Source organism: Mrakia frigida, assembly GCF_051309035.1.
Source record: "Mrakia frigida strain ATCC 22029 unplaced genomic scaffold BDY24scaffold_33, whole genome shotgun sequence".
Taxonomy (NCBI): Eukaryota; Fungi; Basidiomycota; class Tremellomycetes; order Cystofilobasidiales; family Mrakiaceae; genus Mrakia; species Mrakia frigida.
This window is the reverse complement of record NW_027481248.1, coordinates 163,427-181,580: the sequence shown is the minus strand read 5'-3', so window position 1 is coordinate 181,580 and position 18,154 is coordinate 163,427. Positions and strand designations below refer to the sequence as shown.

Below are 18,154 nucleotides of genomic sequence, written 5' to 3'. Positions count from 1 at the left end.
CCTCTCTTTCCTTTCCTCTTTCACCAACGCCAACGAAGCAGTGTCTAGAACGAGAAGGATGACATCAAAAAAAGGAACAGCCGCAGCTTAGAACTTTTACGTAATAGTGGTAGTAAAGTGGGGGAAGGAAAACGAAAGGAAGAAAGAGAACAAACGAGAAGCGACGCGTCTAATCAACCTCCTCAACCGAAGGTCCGTCGTCGTGGGACGCAGGAGGAGCTCCTCCCTCAGCACCAGGCGCTCCTCCAGCACCGTAGAGCCTGCTCATGATAGGGTTGGCAACGGCCTCGAGCTCCTTCTGTCGCTCCTCGTACTCGGTCTTCGCAGCCTCGGAGGAAGAGTCGAGGAAGGTGATCTGGGGGAGAGGAAAGCGAAGAAGTAAAAAAGTCAGTATTGGCGTTTGAAGGAGAAAGGTAGTATTAGAAGTCGATCTACTCACAGCCTCATCAACAGCGGTCTGAAGAGTAGCCTTGTCGTCTCCCTGCCACTTGTCGGCGAGCTTGTCGTCCTGGAGCGAGTTTCGGAGGTTGTAGGTGTACGACTCGAGTCCGTTTCGGGTGGCGATTCGCTCAGAAGCCTCGGCGTCCTGAAAGTCGGAAAGAAGAAGTTAGTACATGCGTTTGGAAAGAAGAGAGAAAGAGAAGACTGGAAAACGCACCTCATCCTTGTACTTCTCAGCCTCGGAAACCATTCGCTCGATGTCCTCCTTGGAGAGACGTCCCTTGTCGTTGGTGATAGTGATTCGGGAAGACTTTCCGGTGGTCTTGTCGGCGGCGGAGACGTTGAGGATGGCGTTGGCGTCGATGTCGAAGGTGACCTCGATCTGGGGGACTCCTCGAGGCGCAGGGGGGATACCGGAGAGCTCGAACTTTCCGAGGAGGTTGTTGTCCTTGGTCCTGGCTCGCTCTCCCTCGAAGACCTGGATGAGGACTCCGGGCTGGTTGTCCGAGTAGGTGGAGAAGATCTCGGACTTCTTGGTGGGGACGGTGGTGTTTCGCTTGATCTGAGAGAGGGAGGGAATACGAAGACGAGGGACGGGTCAGCTCTCGAGTTTTTCGGAGTACGAACGAACGAAAGAGCAGACGAGGGAAAGGAAGGGAAGATGATACTAACGAGAGCAGTGAAGACTCCTCCGGCGGTCTCGATACCGGTGGAAAGAGGAGCAACATCGAGGAGGAGGAGATCCTGGGTCTTCTCGGAGGTGTCACCGCTGAGGATGGCAGCCTGAACGGCGGCTCCGTAGGCGACGGCCTCGTCGGGGTTGATGGACCTGTTGGGCTCCTTTCCAGAGAAGAAGTCGGAGACGAGCCTGAAGAAGGAAGGAAGGAGGAAAGTCAGCTCGGGATGTTCGATGAATGGGAGGAGGAGGAAGACTCACTTCTGGATCTTGGGGATTCGGGTAGATCCACCAACGAGGACGATCTCGTGGACGGAGGCCTTGTCCATCTTGGCGTCCTTGAGAACCTTCTCAACGCTGTAGAAATCGAAACAAAAAGAGGGAGAGGTCAGCGAAATCCGCGTCGTCGTTCCTTCGGAGCCAAAAACAACGAAGGGTGTACTAACGGGTCCATAGTTCCTCGGAAGAGGTCCTGGCACAACTCCTCGAATCGAGCTCGGGTGAGGGAGGTGTAGAAGTCGATTCCGTCGAAGAGGGAGTCGATCTCGATGGTGGTCTGAGCGGCGGACGAAAGGGTCCTCTTCGCTCGCTCACAAGCAGTTCGCAGTCGTCGGAGAGCTCGGGGGTTTCCAGAGATATCTAAAGAAGAAGAGGAGGATCAAGGGAAGGAAGAGGTCAGCATTCGAGCTCGAGGGAAGGAAAGACGAGGAGGGCTGAAAGAAGACGACGACGACTCACCCTTCTTGTTCTTCCTCTTGAACTCGGCAACGAAGTGGTTCATAAGTCGGTTATCGAAATCCTCTCCTCCCAAGTGAGTGTCTCCGGCGGTGGCCTACAGTCGAAGGAAAAGAAGGAAGGTCAGAACGTTGAAAGAAGGAGAAGAGAAAGGAGGAAAGCGACGCACCTTAACCTCGAAGATACCCTCCTCAATGGTCAGGAGAGAGACATCGAAGGTTCCTCCTCCGAGATCGAAGATGAGGACGTTTCGCTCTCCAAGAACCTTCTTGTCGAGTCTGAAAGGCGAAAGGGGAATCAGAGGTCAGCTCAGGCCCTTCCGAGCTCGAAAGAGAGAGAAAGAGGGCAGTCTCACCCGTAAGCGATAGCAGCGGCGGTAGGCTCGTTGATGATTCGGAGGACGTTAAGTCCAGCGATGACTCCAGCGTCCTTGGTGGCCTGTCGCTGCGAGTCGTTGAAGTCTGGTGAGAAACGAAGGAGAGAAAGAGGGATCAAGGTCAGCGATGGGGAAGGTCGTGGAAGAAACGACGAGACGAGGTATAGAGATCAATACGAACAAGCAGGGACGGTGACAACGGCGTTGGAAACAGTGGTTCCGAGGTAGGCCTCAGCAGTCTCCTTCATCTTGACAAGAATCATAGCAGAGACCTCCTCAGGGGTCTAGGAAACGAACAACGAAACGAAGTTGAATCAGCGTCTCGTCCTCCCCGTTTCATCCCACCATCTCCCTCCCTCCTCCCCTCCCCCGAAACCAAGAAAAGGACGTCGCTGAAGTACTCACGAACTGCTTCTCCTCTCCTCGGTACTGAATCTGGATAACGGGCTTTCCATCCTTGGAGATGACCTTGAAAGGCCAGTGCTTCATGTCGGACTGGACCTCGGCGTCCTCGAACTTCCTTCCGATCAATCGCTTAGCGTCGAAGATCGAGTTGGTAGGGTTCATGGCGACCTGGTTCTTGGCCGCGTCTCCGATGAGTCGCTCAGAGTCGGTGAAGGCAACGTAGGAAGGAGTGGTTCGGTTTCCCTGGTCGTTGGCTGAGAGAGAGCAAGAAAGAAGGAAGGTCTCAGCGTCGACTCTTCTTCTCTCAACATCTCCTCGTTTGGGGAAGTATAAGCTGAAAGGCTGAAAGTGCTGCTCACCAATGATCTCCACTCGATCGTTCTGCCAGACTCCGACACACGAGTAGGTGGTTCCGAGATCGATACCGATAGCTGTAGGAGAGAGGGAAGAGAAAAGAGGGGAACGGCAGGGAAGGTGAGGGAACAAAAAAAGTGGGAGAGCGAGCAAAGCCGTCAGTCTCGCTGGCCTCTTGTATACAAGCTGAGAAACCAGAGGAGGGTTTGAGACGAACCTTTTCCGACAGCAGCCATTTTTAAAGTTGTTTTGGGGGGGATGGGGGGGTGGTTGGGGGGCTGAAAGCGAGAAGGAAGGAAAGAGAGATGAAGGAGGAGGAGGACGTCGACCAAACGAGATTTGAGGGAGGATGAAAAGAGGAGAGAAGCGAGAGAAGAGTCAGTAAAAGTGAGGAAGGGCGAGCAGATAGGGTGGAAGAGCTGTAGGAACTGAGAGAAGTATTATCTACTTACGTGATTGGGGGGGGTGGTGGGTGTATGAGAGGGAAAGGCGAAAGGGCGAAGGAGTGGCTTTTTTACCCACTTTCGAGTTTCTCGAGAAGCTTCCATGACGACTCATGAGATCTTGCTAGGTGCTTCTACCAGCAACGATCACCTTCCAGCAGGAACGAAAAGTCACAAAGAAAGGAAAGTGTGGGCTGAAAAGACGCGTAAACAAGCGAGAATAAGTGGCGCGAAGATCTACTGCAGGAGAAGAAGAGGAGAAAGTCAGGTGAACAAACCGATGACGTTGACTGCTTCGGAAGAAGGAGAAGATTTTCAGGTTGAGTTACGAGGTGAAAGGGACGTGTGAGATTTAGAGGGGAGGTTGAAGAGGAGCTTAGGGATCGAGGTCGGAGAGAAGAAGAGGAGGAGAGCAGGGAGGTTGGTTGAGCTCGAACGAAATCTCTCCCTCCGATGTTGTGCGGCCTCCCTTCATCTCTCGAGAGGGTTTTACAGATCTTGAAGACCCGAATGGAGATGAAGACATCTGCATCCTCCTAGCTTGAAAATATCTTCAAAATCGCGTGAAAACAACGCCCAAGAACCGCCCCTCCCCTCCCCTCTCTCGACGCGTCCTACCTTTCTTCCTCGCCCTTTCCCTCTCCTTTATCTGCTCTCTAGAGAGATCATCATCTACACCCCTCACCAAGTCCTTCTTTCTCAACAACTCTCACCCTAAAACCCTCCTCTCTCGAATTTTACCTACCTTGGTACTAACCGCCCTCTCAGCCAACCGAATCTCGTTCGATTCTCGTCCCAGCTCGCTCCTCCCTCTCCTTGCTTCCCCTCCAACGCCCAACTCTCTCAGACATGTCCGCTCCCTCTTCCACCGCGCCCACCGCCACCAAGGAGTCCGTTGACCTCGAGGAGTACGACGAGGAGCAGTGAGCATCGCGTCGCCTTCCCCTTCTGACAAGAAACGAAACGAGCTCTTCCTTCGTCCGTTCGGAGCTGACCTTTGTCTGCTCGTTGGTGCGTTTAGGGTCCGCCTAATGGAAGAACGATGCATTCTGGTCACTCCTGAGGATGTCGCTTACGGGGAAGATTCCAAGAAGACTTGTGAGTTCTGAGTCTGGCCTCTCTTGGGGGGGCAGAAGAAAGGAGGAAGGAGGGGAGGAGAGGGAGGAGAGGGAGGGAGGTTGGGCAAAAGAGAGCTGGGATTGGGCGGAAACGAGGGTTTAGGGGGCTGGATTTGGGATTGGGAGGTTGTAGGGCGTGTGAGATTTGCTAGGGTAGTGGATTTGGGCGCGATAAGCTCAGCGAAGGAGCAGGAGTTAGGGTTGGAAGGAACGAAGGGAGGAAGGAGAAGAGGACGAGCTCTTCCGTCTCTTCCCTTTCCTTCCCCCGAAGCTTCCCACCCTTCAATAACACCCCTACACACATCGCTCTCCCTCTGCTATCTCTACTCGAGTCTGACTCTGTTTCGTCGCCTCGCTCTCGCTCCCTCCAGGCCACCTCATGTCCTCCATCAACGGACCCTCGAACCTCCTCCATCGAGCCTTCTCCGTCTTCCTCTTCCGACCTTCAGACGGCGCTTTGCTCCTCCAGAAGAGAGCCGACGAGAAGATCACTTTCCCTGGGATGTGGACCAACACCTGCTGCTCGCATCCTCTGAGTATCAAAGCCGAGTTGGAGGAGAAGGGACAGATGGGTGAGTTTGAGTGTTTTCAGCCCTGGATTGCGAGTTGGGTTGGGTAGGGTTGGGCGGAGAGCTGGGTTTGTAGGAGGAGCCTGTAGGAGAGAGAGACACGACCGAGGAGCTTTGAACGAGAAGTGTCGAAGCTTCAGTAGCAACGAGGGAAGGGAAGGAAGCTCGAGATCAAGCTCAAGCTCACCTCCCTTCCTTCAAAGCTCTACTTCCCTCACTGCTCTCTTCCCTTCTCATCTCCTTCACCCAGCTCCCCATCTTCTCTCTTTCCTCGTAACTAACCCTCCTCTTTTCACTCTCGCATCGCTGCACATCCACAGGAGTCCGTCGAGCCGCCGCCCGAAAACTCGACCACGAGCTTGGAATCCCCGTCGAGAACTCTCCTCCCGACGCGTTCACCTTCCTCACTCGGATACATTACCTCGCTCCTTCCGATGGTCTTTGGGGAGAGCATGAAAGTGAGTATCATTCCTTTATGCTCGGTTCGGTGGGGAGGACGAAGGAGTTTGGACGAAGCTTGAGCTCACACGCGTCTTTTCCTTTTTGTGCGCTCCCAGTCGACTACATCCTCTTCATGACCTCGCCAACAGAGCACCTCGGAAACCCCAACGAGGTCTCGGATACCCGATACGTGTCGAAACCGGAGCTGCAGGCTATGTTTGAGGATTCTGGTGCGTTGAAGTCGCTCCTCCAACTCCGTTCGCCTCTCTTCGCTCGACTGACCTTGCTCGCCTTGTCTTCCCTCCTCTCCCTTCCCTCTCTTCTTTCACCCACTCATCCATCGTCTCACTCCCTCACCCAACACTGTCTCGTCACTTTGATCCTCGCCTCGCCTCACCTTCAGCCAACTCCTTCACCCCCTGGTTCAAGCTTATCGCTCGAGACTTCCTGTTCGGATGGTGGGACTCGCTGCTCGAGAGGAGGGACGCCGAGACGGGACTGTTCGATGCGAGGGCCGTGGAGGATCTGAGCGATGCGAAGGTTTGGAAGATGTAGAGTGGGGCGTCGAGGAATTTTTAATGGGAACAGGGCGGGAGGAAGGAGAGCGAAGAGAGGGGAGGAGATCTGGGTTGTTTTTGGGTTCACAGTTCTTGGTATAGAGTGGGAGGTAGATCTCTTAATGCTTTTACACTTTTCGCTGCTTTCGGTTCGGGGAAGGAACGAAAGAAGAGAGAGAGCGGGAAGCGACGCGTCCTTCCTTCCCCCAACTCGATCCAGAGAACAGGAACGCGTCCCCTTCCTCCTCCTCGACTCAGACAGCAAAGCAAGTACAGACCATCAACTAGTCCTTTTTGAGAAGACCTCAACAACTGATAAACCCAAAACGGATCCCAGCACGTCGGCCCTTCTCGTCCTCTTCGTTCCCTCCGGAGCTATCGTCCTCGACTCGACGAGATGGATGTTTACACGCCCTTTGCCGCGTACTTCTTCTTCTCCAGTCCTGCGATATCCTTGTCCAGGTTTCGCATCCACCACTCGACGAATCCAGCGAGAACGCTAACGATGATGGGGACGATCTTGTGAGTAGAAGGCAAGAAGAGGAAGTCAGCTCTCCTTGTCGCTCCCTTCCTGCGGACATAACCTATCCTCGCAGATCTCAGCACCACCAAGATGCTCTTCGTCCTCCCAAGATCATCCCTTAATCCCGAACTCCCTCAAAACAGCTCAACGAAAACAAGAAACGGAAAAGAAGCTCCGGAACTCACCTCTCCTCCAAAGCTGACTCCGCTCTTCTTCAGATCCAAGAAATCCCAACCCCCAACGACGTGAATCTTTTCCACTGGTCCGATAGCGAGGAGCAAGGTCGAGATGATCCGAGGGATAGGGGTTTGGAGGGAAGCAGGCGTGGAGAGTCCTGGGAGGAGAGGTCGGAGGGTGAGGAGGAAGGAGACGAAGGGAGGAAGGGAGAAGTGAAGAGTTGGGAGGAGGTAGGCTCTGTTCAAGTCGAAGGTGAGACGAGTGAGGTCAAGGGGAGAAGAAAAAGAAGCAGAGAGGATGGGAAGGAGGGAAGGAGGTCAGCTCTCTCTCTCGTCGAAGGGAACGAGGTCAACCTTCGTCCGATCCAAACTCACCCAAGCATAGCAGCTCCCGTGAAGACACAGAGCACAATCTGAACGAGGTTGTTAGCCTTCTTGGCTTCCTGCTTGATCTCTTTGACAATCTGCTCTTGCTCTACCACCAACCCAACGCAAGGGGCTATCAGCAACGGCGTCTCAGCTTGAACGAAACGAGAAGAGGGAAGCTCACCTTGATCGTCCAGAATAACAGCAGGAGAGGACTCGTTCTCGTCCTCGACGGTAGCGGCCTTACCTCCTCGCTTTCTGATCTTGTCGGACATGTTGTTTTTGATGAGAGTTGGGAGGAAAGGGAAGGAGGATGGGAGATGGTAGCGGTTCGTTGGCAACGAACGATTTCGGAAGCCTCCCGAGTTTGCATTTCGACTTTGGAGGGCTGGGCGAAGAGATAGGCCGAAGTTGGGAGGGGAAGATTTTGGTCGAGAGGCGAAGAGACGGAAGTGGGGATGTCGGACAGAAAATTCATGAGAAAGAAGGTCGCGAAGGAATCGAGACGGTCGTCGAAAGAAGAGGACGAGCCGAATCGTCGACGCGGTTCTTTCACCGTTTGTAGCTCTCGACGACTCGTTCGAGGTCTCTCAGTGAGAGGGCAGACGTGCATAGAGAAACATGTGTATCCACTTACTCACTCCCTGCCAAAGTTCTCGTCGATTCTCCCTTCCCGTCCTATCTCGCAAACTTCCTCTCGAACTCCTCAATCCCGTCAGGCCCGTTGGATCCGTACTCGTACGGCTCAGGCATAGGCCCATCAGGTCCGTCCTTCCAGTGAAGAAGTCTGAACACGCACGAAAACGAAGCGAACAAGAGTCAGCTCGTTCTTTCCCCTCCTCGACGACGCGTCGCGTCTCCTTCCGTTCTTCTGAATGCAAGAACTCACGGTGTAAAGATCCTCCAAGCCTCCCTCAGCTCATCCTCCCTCACAAATATGCTCTTATCCCCCTTCAGCACTGCCACGAAGATCCCCTCGTAGACCTTGAAACTAGGTTTCCTCTTCACTCCCTCCCATCCCAGCTCGACCGGTTGCTCGCTCGCTGCCTCCTCGTTGTTGATGGTAGGTTTGGTTGAAGGGTTCGTCGCCATGAAGTTGGTCGTGAGAACGACCGAAGGGGAAGGGTGGATTTCAATCTTGAGGGAGTTCGAGGTGGGCGAGAGGAGGGAGGGACCTCCGCCTGAAGGGAGGGAGTCGAAGAGATGGCCAGAGGGAGAGTGAGGAGGGTGGAAGTTGTAGATGAAGGAGAGGGAGGCGGGAGTAATGGCTGAACAATGAGCAAAAGAAGGGAAGAAAAAGGTCAGTTGCAGGATACAAAAGACAGACCAAGAGACGACGCGTCGACTTCGAAATCGAGCTTGACTCACCCTTCCCACACTGAAAGAAGATCGGCACACCCTTCCACCGCTCGTTATCAATCCAGATCACAAACTCAGCGAACGTTTCGGCCTTGCTCTTCTTGTTCAGGACAGTGGGATCGTCGAGGTAAGCCTTTTTGGTTGAGGGTTCAGAGGAGGACGCGACGTATTGGCCCAGGAGGACTTGGTCGATTCGGATGGGTGGAATGGATTTGAGAAGGTCGACTTTGGAGTCTCGGAGGTGGTCACCGTGGAGGGAGGAGGGAGCTTCCATCGTGAGGAAGGCGAGGGCTTGGAGGATGTCTGAGGAGAAACGAAAGAATGGGGGTTGAGCTCGAGTAAAAGATGGTGAGAGGCATGACAGAAGTACAGACGATTCTGACAGAGGTCACGCATGAGTCCGTATTCGTCGAAGTATCCTGGTCAAAGAGAAGGACAGAACGAAAGGAAAGAGACGCGGTCAGCGAGCAGTGAGAGGAAAATCAAATCTAGACGACGCGACTCACCTCCCCTCCCCTCAGCACCATCCTCCTCGGCACATATCAAAGTAATGGACTTGACGTGCTTAGCGCTCAGCATCTCGTCGGTGACCCACGAGTTACCGAACCTACACGCGTCGAGAACAAAACGAACGCGTCGATAATCGCAAGTCAGCTCAAACTCACTCTCCTCGGTCCAGCCTCTCGTTCTTCCACTGACCTCAGCTTCAAGATCTGAAAACAGAAGTCCTCTCCCAGCAGGTGATCTACCAGATACAGCTCCTCCTCCGTCCAACCCTCCCTGAGAGAGCTCAACAACTCGATCGAGCTCTCCGAATCGTGACCCAAAGGTTTCTCTACGACGAGCCGATTCTCTCGTCCGTCTTGATAGTTGAACTTCTTGAGGTGCTTGGACGTAGAAGCGAAGGCTGAAGGAGGGATAGCAAGCTGTAGGACGAGGGGAGAATCGTCGGAGGAGATGATGATGATGAGCTTCGACTTGACTCAGTCCTCTCCCCTCCCTCTCGCTCTCTGAAGGAGCCTGGACGTACGAAGAACACTCTGTTCGTCCTCTGCCCAGGGAAGAGCTCTTCAATCCTCTCTTCGAGTAGCTGGTAGCCTTCTTCGGAGTTGTAGGAGCCAGGAAGGTATCGACAGACGTCGTTTTCGAACGCGTTCCTCTTCTCATCGGTCGCCGTTTCAGATCGTTCGAAGGCGAAAAGCTGCTGGTGGAATTTCTCGCCTGTTGGATCGAATCGAGTGTCGCATCCGATGATTTGGGTAGCTGGGTAGAGGGTGCAGAAGGTGGAGCAGGAGAGGTTGGAGGTCAGAGAAGGGAGGAGATCGAGCTCAACGAGGAGGAGATGAAACAAACGAGATGGAAGGAGGCCTTTCTCCCAGAGGACAAAGAGGTTTGGGAAGATCTACAGGAATAACATGTCAGCTCGTGCTATCCTACAGACTTATAGAGACGAAGAGACGCACAGCTTTTTTGGCGAGATCTCCCAGGGCACCAAAGACTTGAAGAGGACGAAAGAGGAGTTGAAGCCGTCAGCGCTCGTTCTCTTCCTCTTCAGCTCTCGTACAACCTAGGATACTCACCTACGATGACTGTCTCTCCCACGAGCTCTTTGAGGTCTGGATCTTGCATTTTTCGTAAAGTTGTGAAGGAAAGGGAGGGTGAGAGTTGGGAGGGAAGGAAGAGGGAGGTCAAGGAGGAGCTCCAAGCGATCCCCGGCAGGAATTACGCCGATTGAGCCGTTGTTTTTCTTTTTGGTTTCGATGAACAGGCAAGATAGGAGAGCTGGCTATCTACTGGAGGGAAGCTGGAAAGGTGAGAGGAAGGGGAGGAGGGAGGAAAGAGGAAGACACCGACGCTCAGCCCAAACGACGACGACGCGCGAGGAACTCGACGCGTTTTGGATCTCTTCGATCTTTGTCCCCCCTCCTTGAAGAAAACTGTGTCTTCTCTCTTACTCACTCGACTCCTTACATATTAGGATGTATTCGTATCTGGAGTTTTCTATGTCTATCTCTCCAGTCCATCGTATCCTCCTCGTTGCAACGGTCAGCAGGGCGCGACGCCCTTCTCTCCTTAGATCGTTGAGATTTTCAGTAGGGGGAGATCACGATCTCGTGGAAAGGTTACTTCTAGAGCTGCCTATGCATCGAGAAAATTTGAGAACCTACTAGAAATCGCCTCGGTTATTTCCATCCCCGAAAATGACGCATCGACTCCGTCGAATCTCCCTTGCTTCCCATCCTTTCCCTTTTTTCCTTCCTTCCACCCCCAACTCTCACCATCAAAACCTCTTCACACCTCTCCCCAGCTCGCCCAACACCCTCTCAACCCATCTCTCTCGTCAATCATGGATTTCCGACAAGCCGTCTCTCAGCAGCAGAAGGTTCGTCCCTTCGTTTTGTTGAGCTCCATCTCCTCCTGCCTCCCTCCCTTCGAGCTCACCCCCTTTTGTTCTCTCTTCCTTGCAGGAGTACATCGACCTGGTGGACCACCACGTCGCAGCAGATCTCACCGACGGAGATCGAGCAGCTCTCAACAAGGCTGCTAAGCAGTTGGCTACGTGAGTCTTCGTTGTTGAGCTCGAAAGGGATGGCGTCCTCCCTCCCTCGCCTTTCTTCTCGTCGAACGACCTTGTTCTGACACCTTCCTCGTTCTTTGCGTCCTTCCCGTTTCGCTGCTTCTCATGTTGGTCTTTCCAGGCACGCCTGGGTTGGAGGTCTCATCTTCTCAACCATCGGATTCGCTGCTGCCACGAGAGGCCGAGCGAGGGTGCATCAAGCCTTCGTCGCGTTCAAGAACGCTCCCAAACCCGTGGAGATGGTCATGCAGGATGGAAAGCACAGTGAGTGAACTCATCCTTTGCGTTATCCAGAGTCGTTTACTGGAGAAGCAGCGATGGAAAGGGCGAGGGTAGACCAGAGGGAGAGGAAAGAGAGCTCGAGCTGAACAAACCCGCTGACCTGCTCCAATCCTCCTTTTTCTCGTCTGTTTCTTCAGTCCCCGTCCCCGCCGCCGGCCTCAACATCAAGGAGCCTGGTCCCTGGTCTGGAATCGTCTCTACTCTCTTCCTTACGACCTTCGGGGTAGGTCCATTTGCTCTCTTCCTCCTCTCAAGGCCCTCCTCTCCTCTTCCTCCCATCTCCTCCCTCCTTACAACGTGTAGAATCGAGCTGACTCTCATTTGCGATTGTTCCTTTACATCTACCTCAGCTCCTCGTCGGAAGTCAAATCGGTCTCCTCTCCGGTACCCTGGCAGCTCGACGAACCATCAAGAGGGACGCGGATGAAAGCCGACTTCTTGCCGCCTACAAGAACTTCAGGATCGACGTCTTGAAAAAAGAGTTGGAGAAGCTCGAAGGGTCGAAGACTGCTGATGGAGTGAAGGGGGTGGTTGATGATTTCAAGGGGTTCTGGAACTAGGTTTTTGTAGCTTGATCGTGCGTTCGTTCGACTGTTAATGTGTATTTGTTGTGCTCGCTTCTCCTTTGTCTGTTACAACGAAGGGCAAGGCCAAGTCATGCTAGGAAAACAGAGTGTATTGCGAAGTCGTCAAAACTTATAGCTCGTTACGAGTCCCAAGCTCTCTCGTCTCCTCCCCTTCCTCCTCCTTCACCTCTCCGACCTCCTCCTCCACGGGAACGTCAGGATGGAGAGGTGCTCCTGCAGGCCTCAGGAACTTGAGCAAAATCTTATTGGGTGGGTCCGGATGGGTGATGCTGGGCTGAGTGATTTCCTCGGCGGGTTGGGAAGGAAGGAATGTCGGAAGTGAGGTCGTAGGTTGAGCGGGAGGAGGAAGAGACGCGTTGACGAAGGCGGGAAGCGCTGAGGACTGGGTTGGAGGGAGGGTAGGGATGGTTGCTGTAAGTAGTGGAGTTTCGATCGATGCGATGGGTGCAGGAGCAGGAGGAGGAAGAATTGGGACGACCGTTGAAATTGAAGGCGAGGGAACCGACGCGACGACGACGGATTCCTCGACCTTCACCGCCGCTCCTCCTCCTACCACCCTCGGTACCGCTGCCACAAGTGGTGCCTTCTTTTTCTTCGGACTCCCACCACCAACTTCTGCTCCTGCACTCCCACCTCCAGCCTTCTCCGTCCTAGGAATCGCACTTCGATCCCTCAACGTTCTCCCTCCGGCAGCAGCGACGCTCGGACTGTTGGACGCCGAGCTGAGAGGAGCGTTGGATTGGGGGAAGAGAGGGTTGGTTTCGATAGAGTGAAGGATCTCGATGGTTCGAGAAAGCCACGGGTCGTGATCGGAGGAGGCGGAAGAGGAGGGGAGAGGGAAGGTGGGTGCTTGCTTGACGGCTCGTTTGGATCGGGTTGGTTTCGTCGCTTTCTCGAGCTGTTGCAACGATTCAAAGAGAGACAGAGAGCGTCAGCTCTTGGGGGTAAAGAAGCGGCAGAGAGAGAGAAACGAGAAAGAAGACTAACCTTCACGAGCTGTCCGAGACTCCACCACCCCTCCTCCTCAGCCTTCGCCATCTTCACCCCGTCCCCTCCATCTGCAAGTCCGACGAGACTAGCCAGAGCTCCACTGCAGAGAGCTCGATCTCCGTAACCTCCTTCGAGAACGCTGACGACTCGACCTTGACAGCGGGAGCGAGCGAAACGGACGACGTCCGAGTGGAAACGAGCGTAGAAGGACGTCTGCGGAAGGAAGAGGCCAGGTCGAGTCAGTCGAAGGATTGACGGATTGAAGGTGGAGAGAGGAAGGGACGAACAGGAACGTGACCACCGTGCCTCTGCATCCCAGGATCCTCGTGTTCGGACGCGTCGAATCCAGCACTGAACGATTCGGACGAGGAAGGTCAGCTTCTCGTCTCCGTTGTCTTCGACCTTCAGTTGATATACTCGCCTGATGAAGATGATGGTCTTCTCTTCAGTTCCACCAGTAGCGTCCAGGAACTCTCCAGCCTTCGTGAGGAGGGAGAGGTATCGAGGGTAGCATCGAGCGTAGAAGTCCTGCTCGGAAGTGTAGGTTGTCAGATGGATGTTCTCGCTGCGAGATGATAGCGAAAGGAGTTTACAAGAGTCAGCTCATCAGTAGCGAGAGAGGCGAGGGAAGAAGGAAAGGACGTGAGACGAACATGAACTGTCCGTGCGAGGCCAAAGAAATCGACGCGTCCTTGATTCGATCGATGTTGCCGTCCTCGCAAGGGAACGAGTACTGTTAGACGAGAGCGGGAGATAAGGTATAAGTATCTGTCAAAGAGGAAGCGTCGTAAAAGAGGAGAAAAGTACTCACGATATCATGCACGCTCCCGTAAAAGACCTTCATCCCCCTCTTCCCGTTCGCAGCGGGAGGTTTCCCTCCCTCGATGAGAAGCTCCTCGTGATGAGTATCCGCGTTGAGTCGAAGAGCGATATCCTGAGTTCCGTTTCCGTGGTGGAGATCGATGTCGAGAACGATGGCTCGGTCGATGTCATGTTCGAGGTAGGCTGGACAGAGAAGAACACGGAAGCAGAAGAAGAGCGATGTTAGATAGGGGCACAGATGGGCGATTGAGTAGCTCGCCGAAGCTTTTCGTGCCGGTCGGAACTCACCATGAGCAGCTCCAACGAGGACGTTGTTCACGAAACAGAAACCCATCGGATCGTCTTCTCCGCAATGATGCCCTGGCGGACGGATGGCGCAGAACGCTGTCGATGCCTGAACTTGAAGCTGAGGAGTAACGATGGGAGGAGTCGAAAGAGGTTGTGACGGAAGGGGAGTTGGGATCGAGGTGCTGCCGTTGTTGAGTGACGAGGGAGGTTGGGTCGACGAGGGGTTGGAGGAGAACGGGAAGGAGGTTGTGCTGGAAGCCTTCGACGAGCGAACGACGGTATCGACGGCCTGAGTGGTGGTAGAGAGAGCTCCTGAGATGGCGAGGAGGGATTCGGGGCAGACTGGGAGATTCAAACGAGAGGAGGAAGAGCGGGAAGAGATCAGCTGGGGATCGCGCTTCCTTCGACGAGCTCTCTTCCTTCTCTCGCCTCCGACCACGTTCTCGTACCCATCTTCTCAAAGAACGCTCTCTACCTCTGAAACCCAGACTCACGATACAGATCACCCTGAGGCAGCCCAGCGGGAATCTCACTCTTCCCTTCCTTCAACCTCTTCGCCGCATCCTCTCCCCATCTCGTCAACTGCTCCAGATACCGATCCTCCCTCTGCCCACCTCCCTCCCCAACAACTACATCCTCCTCCGGTTCATGTACGAACTTCACAGCCTTACTCCTGAGCACCTTCCTCCACCCACTCGCGTCTCCTCCTCCAACTCCTCCAGCGGGCTCGCAAACGATCAACGTTGGCACTCCCTCCTTGTCCCCTACGACGACGGGAGTGGGCTTAGAGATCCCCAACCCTTCGAGAGCTTTGACGAGATCGTCCGAGGAGGAAGGAGCTGAGATTGCTTGAGCTGAGGCGAGAGCTTGGGCTGAAGAGAGGAGGTCGAGTCGAGCGAGTGCGGTTGCGAGTCCGGTGTAGATGGCTCGAAGACGTTCAGGTCGTTCGACGATGGAGGAGAGGTGGATGGAAGAAGAAGGGCGGTGGAAGCGGTGAAGGTGACAGGAGGGTTGAATGAAGATGGCGGGAGGGGAAGGGAGGGGAGGTGGGGAGGTCATGCTGAGAGGGAAAGGGAAGGAGGTTTGGAGGTTGAGCTTGAAACGGGAGAGAACGAAGGGGGAAACGGTCAGCCAAGTCGAAGGGGTGTAAATGAAGTGGAAGAAGCATACCTGATGGTTGCTGAAGTTTCAGAGGCGTTCAGGAGGGCGATGGCTGCAAAGGAAAAGAAGGAAAGAAGAGGATCGTGAGCTCGAATGCTTCCTTCTTTTCTCCTCACCCTCCTCTCGACTAAACCTACTACTACCAAGCAGTACGCACCAAATGGAACCGCTAGATATCAAAAACTAGCCCTCGGTAGGATTGAGAAAGATGCTGAAGAGTCGAACGAGCTAACTGGAGGAGAAGAAGAAGCAAAGGAAGGAAGGAAACGCAGATGAGCTCGCTATCTTTCTCGCTTCCTCGTTGCTTCGCTCCCCGATCCTCTACGCAAACCTGCCGAGACTCACTCCGAATGAGCCTGTAGTTGTACCAGCGAGTCTTCTGAATCTGTTCCTCTCCTTTTCGACGGATGCAGTTGAGATCAGAGCAGTCAGCTCCGAAGAGTCGGAGCGGTTGAAGTTTGGTTCAGTCGCGTCTGAGCTCTCTTCCTTCTTCGCTCTCTAACATATTTTCTCTCTTTCTCTCTCTCGTTCTTTGCACGATTGAAGACAGATTAGCTGCCATCAAAATAACACCCAACCTTTTTCCCATCCAAGCTCGACTGATCAAGCAACGACCTCCTTCCCCTTGCCCTTGACCTCCCTCCCAGCTCCCGCCCCACTAGCCCTCCAAGCACCCAAGATCAAATCCACCACGTCCTCCACTCCGTCTCCGTGCTTGATCGCACAGAAAAGAGTGGGCCCGTTGTCTCGCATGAGATCAGAGTCCCGCTTCATCACGGCGAGGGAGGCTCCGATGTAGGGTGCGAGATCGGTCTGTATGAAGGGAACGAGTGAAGAAAGAAGTCAGGACGAGGCAAATAGAGATAAAAGGAGAAAGTAGAGGTGCTGGACTGACCTTGTTGATGATAAGAAGATCGGATTGAGAGATTCCAGGTCCTCCCTTTCGAGGGATCTTGTCTCCTCCCGAGACGTCGATCTGGAACGAGCACGAGAGCGAACAGAAGGTCAAAACTGCGAGTCAAGACCTTCGATGGAGAAAGGTGGATACTCACGACGTAAATGATGTAGTCAGCCAGCTCTCTCGAGAAGTTGGCAGCGAGGTTGTCTCCTCCGGACTCGACGAGGAGAAGTTCGGTTCCAAAGTCTTGCTGGAGTTGCTCAAGAGCTCCGAGATTGGCCGAGATGTCCTCTCTGAGTACGAAGATGAAAGGAGACGCGAATGGGAGTCAGCTGTGAGGGTCAAAGGAAGAAGAAAGACGCGTGAAGTTGGGGGAGAGACGAAGAATCGCGACGAACCGAATAGCAGCGTGAGGGCATCCTCCAGTCTCGATAGCTCTGATTCGGCCAGTAGGAAGAGCCTCGTTCTTGATGAGGAACTCACTGCGAAATCAAAATCACCGAACGAGATCAGCTCGAGCTCACAAGGACGCGTCAACAGAGGAGCGAGAGGAAACGAACCAGTCCTCAGCCGTGAAGATATCGTTGGTAACAGCAGCAATGTTGTACTCTCCTCTCAGCCTCTTGCAGAGAGCAAGCATGAGGGCAGTCTTTCCTGATCCAACGGGCCTGGACGAGGAAACAGAGGAGGAGAGCGAGAGGTCAGCTTTGGACGCGAGTTTGGCCGAGGGAAGAGATCTGAGAAGGGACTTACCCTCCGATACCGATGGTGAAACCTCTCTCCTTCCAGTCTCGACCACTGTAGTCAGGCAGGTCTCGCTCAGCGAACTTTCCAGCATGCTCCAGATGCTCGTGGGCATGTCCGTGCTGAAGGAGAAAGAAAGGAGAGGGAGGGAGAGAACGAACGAGGTCAACTTCCGCGGCTCGAGAACAGGACGGGTTCAAATCGAACGGATCGAAAAGCAGTTGATGAGTATAGGATGAAGAACGCGATCTCGAGAGTACGTCTCTATCAGAAGACAACTACAGAAAGTGCGAGCTCGAAGATTGTCGAGCCCAACGCTCGACTCCGACGGTCCAAGACCAATCGATTGAGCTCGCCTGTTCTCTGAGCTTTTTTCCGTCAAGCCTCCTTTTCAGAGCCTGTCGAGCTCGTTCTACAGGACCCTCCCATCGAGAAAGTCTTCTCGACATAGGCCCTCCCCAACGAAGAACCATGAAGGAACCGAGGGCGTGAACTCCGACGAAACGTCCTTCCTCCCCCCCTCTTCCCTCCGCCAAGTCTGAGCTGTTCCCACCTCTTTTTGTCTCTCTGCGAGCAAGAAAAGTTTCCTCGCCCGTCGAACGATCTCTCTCGAGCCTGTTCGAAGCGTCCTCGAAGGTTTGAGCCTTCGAACGGAGCTGTTCCTTTGACCAATGCTCGAGCTCGCTCTTCCTCTTTTCCTCCCTTCCCCAACCCATCTCCTCTGTCCATTTCTCTGCGAGAATCTACGACTCACCTCAGGGGTCCAAGCTCCATCTGCATGTCCGTGAGTGTGTGCTCCCTCGATATCGTGATCGTGTCTGTGAGGAGTGGTGAGAGGCTCTCCAGGCGAAGAGATCTCTGAGGAGCTTCCGGTGGGAGGAGTCGAGATTGACGTTTGCTGGAGGGCGGAGGTCAGACGATCCTGGAACTGGCAGACGGGATCTGAAGTCATGAGGAGGGCTTTGTTGTGTGAGCTGTAGGAGGGTGTATCGAGAGAGGGTGGGCGGTTGAGGGAGGAAGGGAGTAGATGATGGTTGAAGGGCAGATCAAGGAGGAGTCATGGTCGGCGAGTTTCGACCGGAAACAAACACGAATAAACTTAAAGATGAGAAGCAAAAATGCTCCGATACGCTTTTAAAGCCTTGTTAATTTGTGGGGTAGTAAATTTTGCCCAAGTCTGAAAAGAGCGGAAGCAAGAACGGAGGCAGAAAGTCGAGAAGGAAAGTCGAGCTCGACCCTCCCTTCTCCTCTCAACTGCATCTCTC

The 18,154-nt window shown here is 54.0% G+C and overlaps 7 protein-coding genes across 7 annotated transcripts; 2 read left to right on the top strand and 5 right to left on the bottom strand.

The window, feature by feature from the left end:
* Positions 1-40: 40 nt before the first annotated feature.
* BDY24DRAFT_410514 (heat shock cognate 70) lies at positions 41-3,457 on the bottom strand. The gene is made up of 13 exons (XM_076642849.1): positions 3,205-3,457; positions 2,993-3,064; positions 2,634-2,887; positions 2,410-2,512; positions 2,208-2,313; positions 2,022-2,130; positions 1,856-1,949; positions 1,564-1,756; positions 1,379-1,474; positions 1,114-1,309; positions 659-1,003; positions 440-586; positions 41-355 (listed from the first exon to the last, which is right to left on the bottom strand). The coding sequence occupies exons 1-13, from the start codon at positions 3,221-3,223 to the stop codon at positions 170-172; spliced, it is 1,920 nt and encodes a 639-aa protein (XP_076493611.1). The 5' UTR covers positions 3,224-3,457; the 3' UTR covers positions 41-169.
* Positions 3,458-4,279: 822 nt separating this feature from the next.
* Positions 4,280-6,113, top strand: IDI1 (isopentenyl-diphosphate delta-isomerase IDI1; the record flags this gene model as incomplete). Its single annotated transcript, XM_076643788.1, has 6 exons — positions 4,280-4,353; positions 4,452-4,528; positions 4,920-5,120; positions 5,438-5,575; positions 5,675-5,788; positions 5,962-6,113. 6 exons carry the CDS (start codon positions 4,280-4,282, stop codon positions 6,111-6,113), a joined length of 756 nt encoding a protein of 251 aa, XP_076493610.1.
* A 190-nt stretch (positions 6,114-6,303) lies between these two features.
* BDY24DRAFT_178631 (uncharacterized protein) lies at positions 6,304-7,656 on the bottom strand. The gene is made up of 4 exons (XM_076636312.1): positions 7,365-7,656; positions 7,190-7,289; positions 6,824-7,052; positions 6,304-6,634 (listed from the first exon to the last, which is right to left on the bottom strand). Exons 1-4 carry the CDS (start codon positions 7,453-7,455, stop codon positions 6,521-6,523), a joined length of 534 nt encoding a protein of 177 aa, XP_076493609.1. The 5' UTR covers positions 7,456-7,656; the 3' UTR covers positions 6,304-6,520.
* A 202-nt stretch (positions 7,657-7,858) lies between these two features.
* Positions 7,859-10,044, bottom strand: BDY24DRAFT_344104 (glucose-6-phosphate dehydrogenase; the record flags this gene model as incomplete). Its single annotated transcript, XM_076637542.1, has 9 exons — positions 7,859-7,967; positions 8,070-8,355; positions 8,504-8,842; positions 8,914-8,958; positions 9,046-9,146; positions 9,239-9,465; positions 9,570-9,802; positions 9,893-9,941; positions 10,003-10,044. Coding segments are annotated over 9 exons (1,431 nt in total), but the record flags the coding sequence as incomplete, so codon positions are not given.
* Positions 10,045-10,886: 842 nt separating this feature from the next.
* On the top strand, positions 10,887-11,959 carry BDY24DRAFT_417984 (uncharacterized protein; the record flags this gene model as incomplete). The annotated part of the gene is made up of 5 exons (XM_076643787.1): positions 10,887-10,922; positions 11,008-11,099; positions 11,239-11,381; positions 11,537-11,622; positions 11,750-11,959. The coding sequence occupies 5 exons, from the start codon at positions 10,887-10,889 to the stop codon at positions 11,957-11,959; spliced, it is 567 nt and encodes a 188-aa protein (XP_076493607.1).
* Positions 11,960-13,453: 1,494 nt separating this feature from the next.
* Positions 13,454-14,183, bottom strand: HOS3 (histone deacetylase; the record flags this gene model as incomplete). The annotated part of the gene is made up of 4 exons (XM_076637106.1): positions 13,454-13,541; positions 13,630-13,709; positions 13,788-13,981; positions 14,087-14,183. Coding segments are annotated over 4 exons (459 nt in total), but the record flags the coding sequence as incomplete, so codon positions are not given.
* A 1,568-nt stretch (positions 14,184-15,751) lies between these two features.
* Positions 15,752-17,924, bottom strand: BDY24DRAFT_399755 (urease accessory protein UreG). Its single transcript, XM_076641875.1, has 7 exons — positions 17,644-17,924; positions 16,899-17,011; positions 16,706-16,813; positions 16,544-16,627; positions 16,300-16,438; positions 16,143-16,223; positions 15,752-16,060 (listed from the first exon to the last, which is right to left on the bottom strand). Exons 1-7 carry the CDS (start codon positions 17,839-17,841, stop codon positions 15,851-15,853), a joined length of 933 nt encoding a protein of 310 aa, XP_076493605.1. The 5' UTR covers positions 17,842-17,924; the 3' UTR covers positions 15,752-15,850.
* Between the last annotated feature and the right edge of the window lie 230 nt (positions 17,925-18,154).

Excerpts from the sequence above, each read along its gene's own strand:
- BDY24DRAFT_178631 (XM_076636312.1), bottom strand. The coding sequence starts at position 7,455 with ATGTCCGACAAGATCAGAAAGCGAGGAGGTAAGGCCGCTACCGTCGAG. Across the intron at positions 7,290-7,364 it reads TGTTATTCTGGACGATCAAG|AGCAAGAGCAGATTGTCAAA; the intron begins GTGAGCTTCCCT and ends GGTTGGTGGTAG. Across the intron at positions 7,053-7,189 it reads ACGGGAGCTGCTATGCTTGG|AGCCTACCTCCTCCCAACTC; the intron begins GTGAGTTTGGAT and ends CGACTTGAACAG.
- BDY24DRAFT_410514 (XM_076642849.1), bottom strand. Across the intron at positions 2,888-2,992 it reads CGATCGAGTGGAGATCATTG|CCAACGACCAGGGAAACCGA; the intron begins GTGAGCAGCACT and ends GCTCTCTCTCAG. Across the intron at positions 587-658 it reads CTGAGAAGTACAAGGATGAG|GACGCCGAGGCTTCTGAGCG; the intron begins GTGCGTTTTCCA and ends TCCGACTTTCAG.
- BDY24DRAFT_399755 (XM_076641875.1), bottom strand. The coding sequence starts at position 17,841 with ATGACTTCAGATCCCGTCTGCCAGTTCCAGGATCGTCTGACCTCCGCC. Across the intron at positions 16,628-16,705 it reads ATCTTCACGGCTGAGGACTG|TGAGTTCCTCATCAAGAACG; the intron begins GTTCGTTTCCTC and ends TTGATTTCGCAG. Across the intron at positions 16,439-16,543 it reads TGCCCTCACGCTGCTATTCG|AGAGGACATCTCGGCCAATC; the intron begins GTTCGTCGCGAT and ends CTTCGTACTCAG.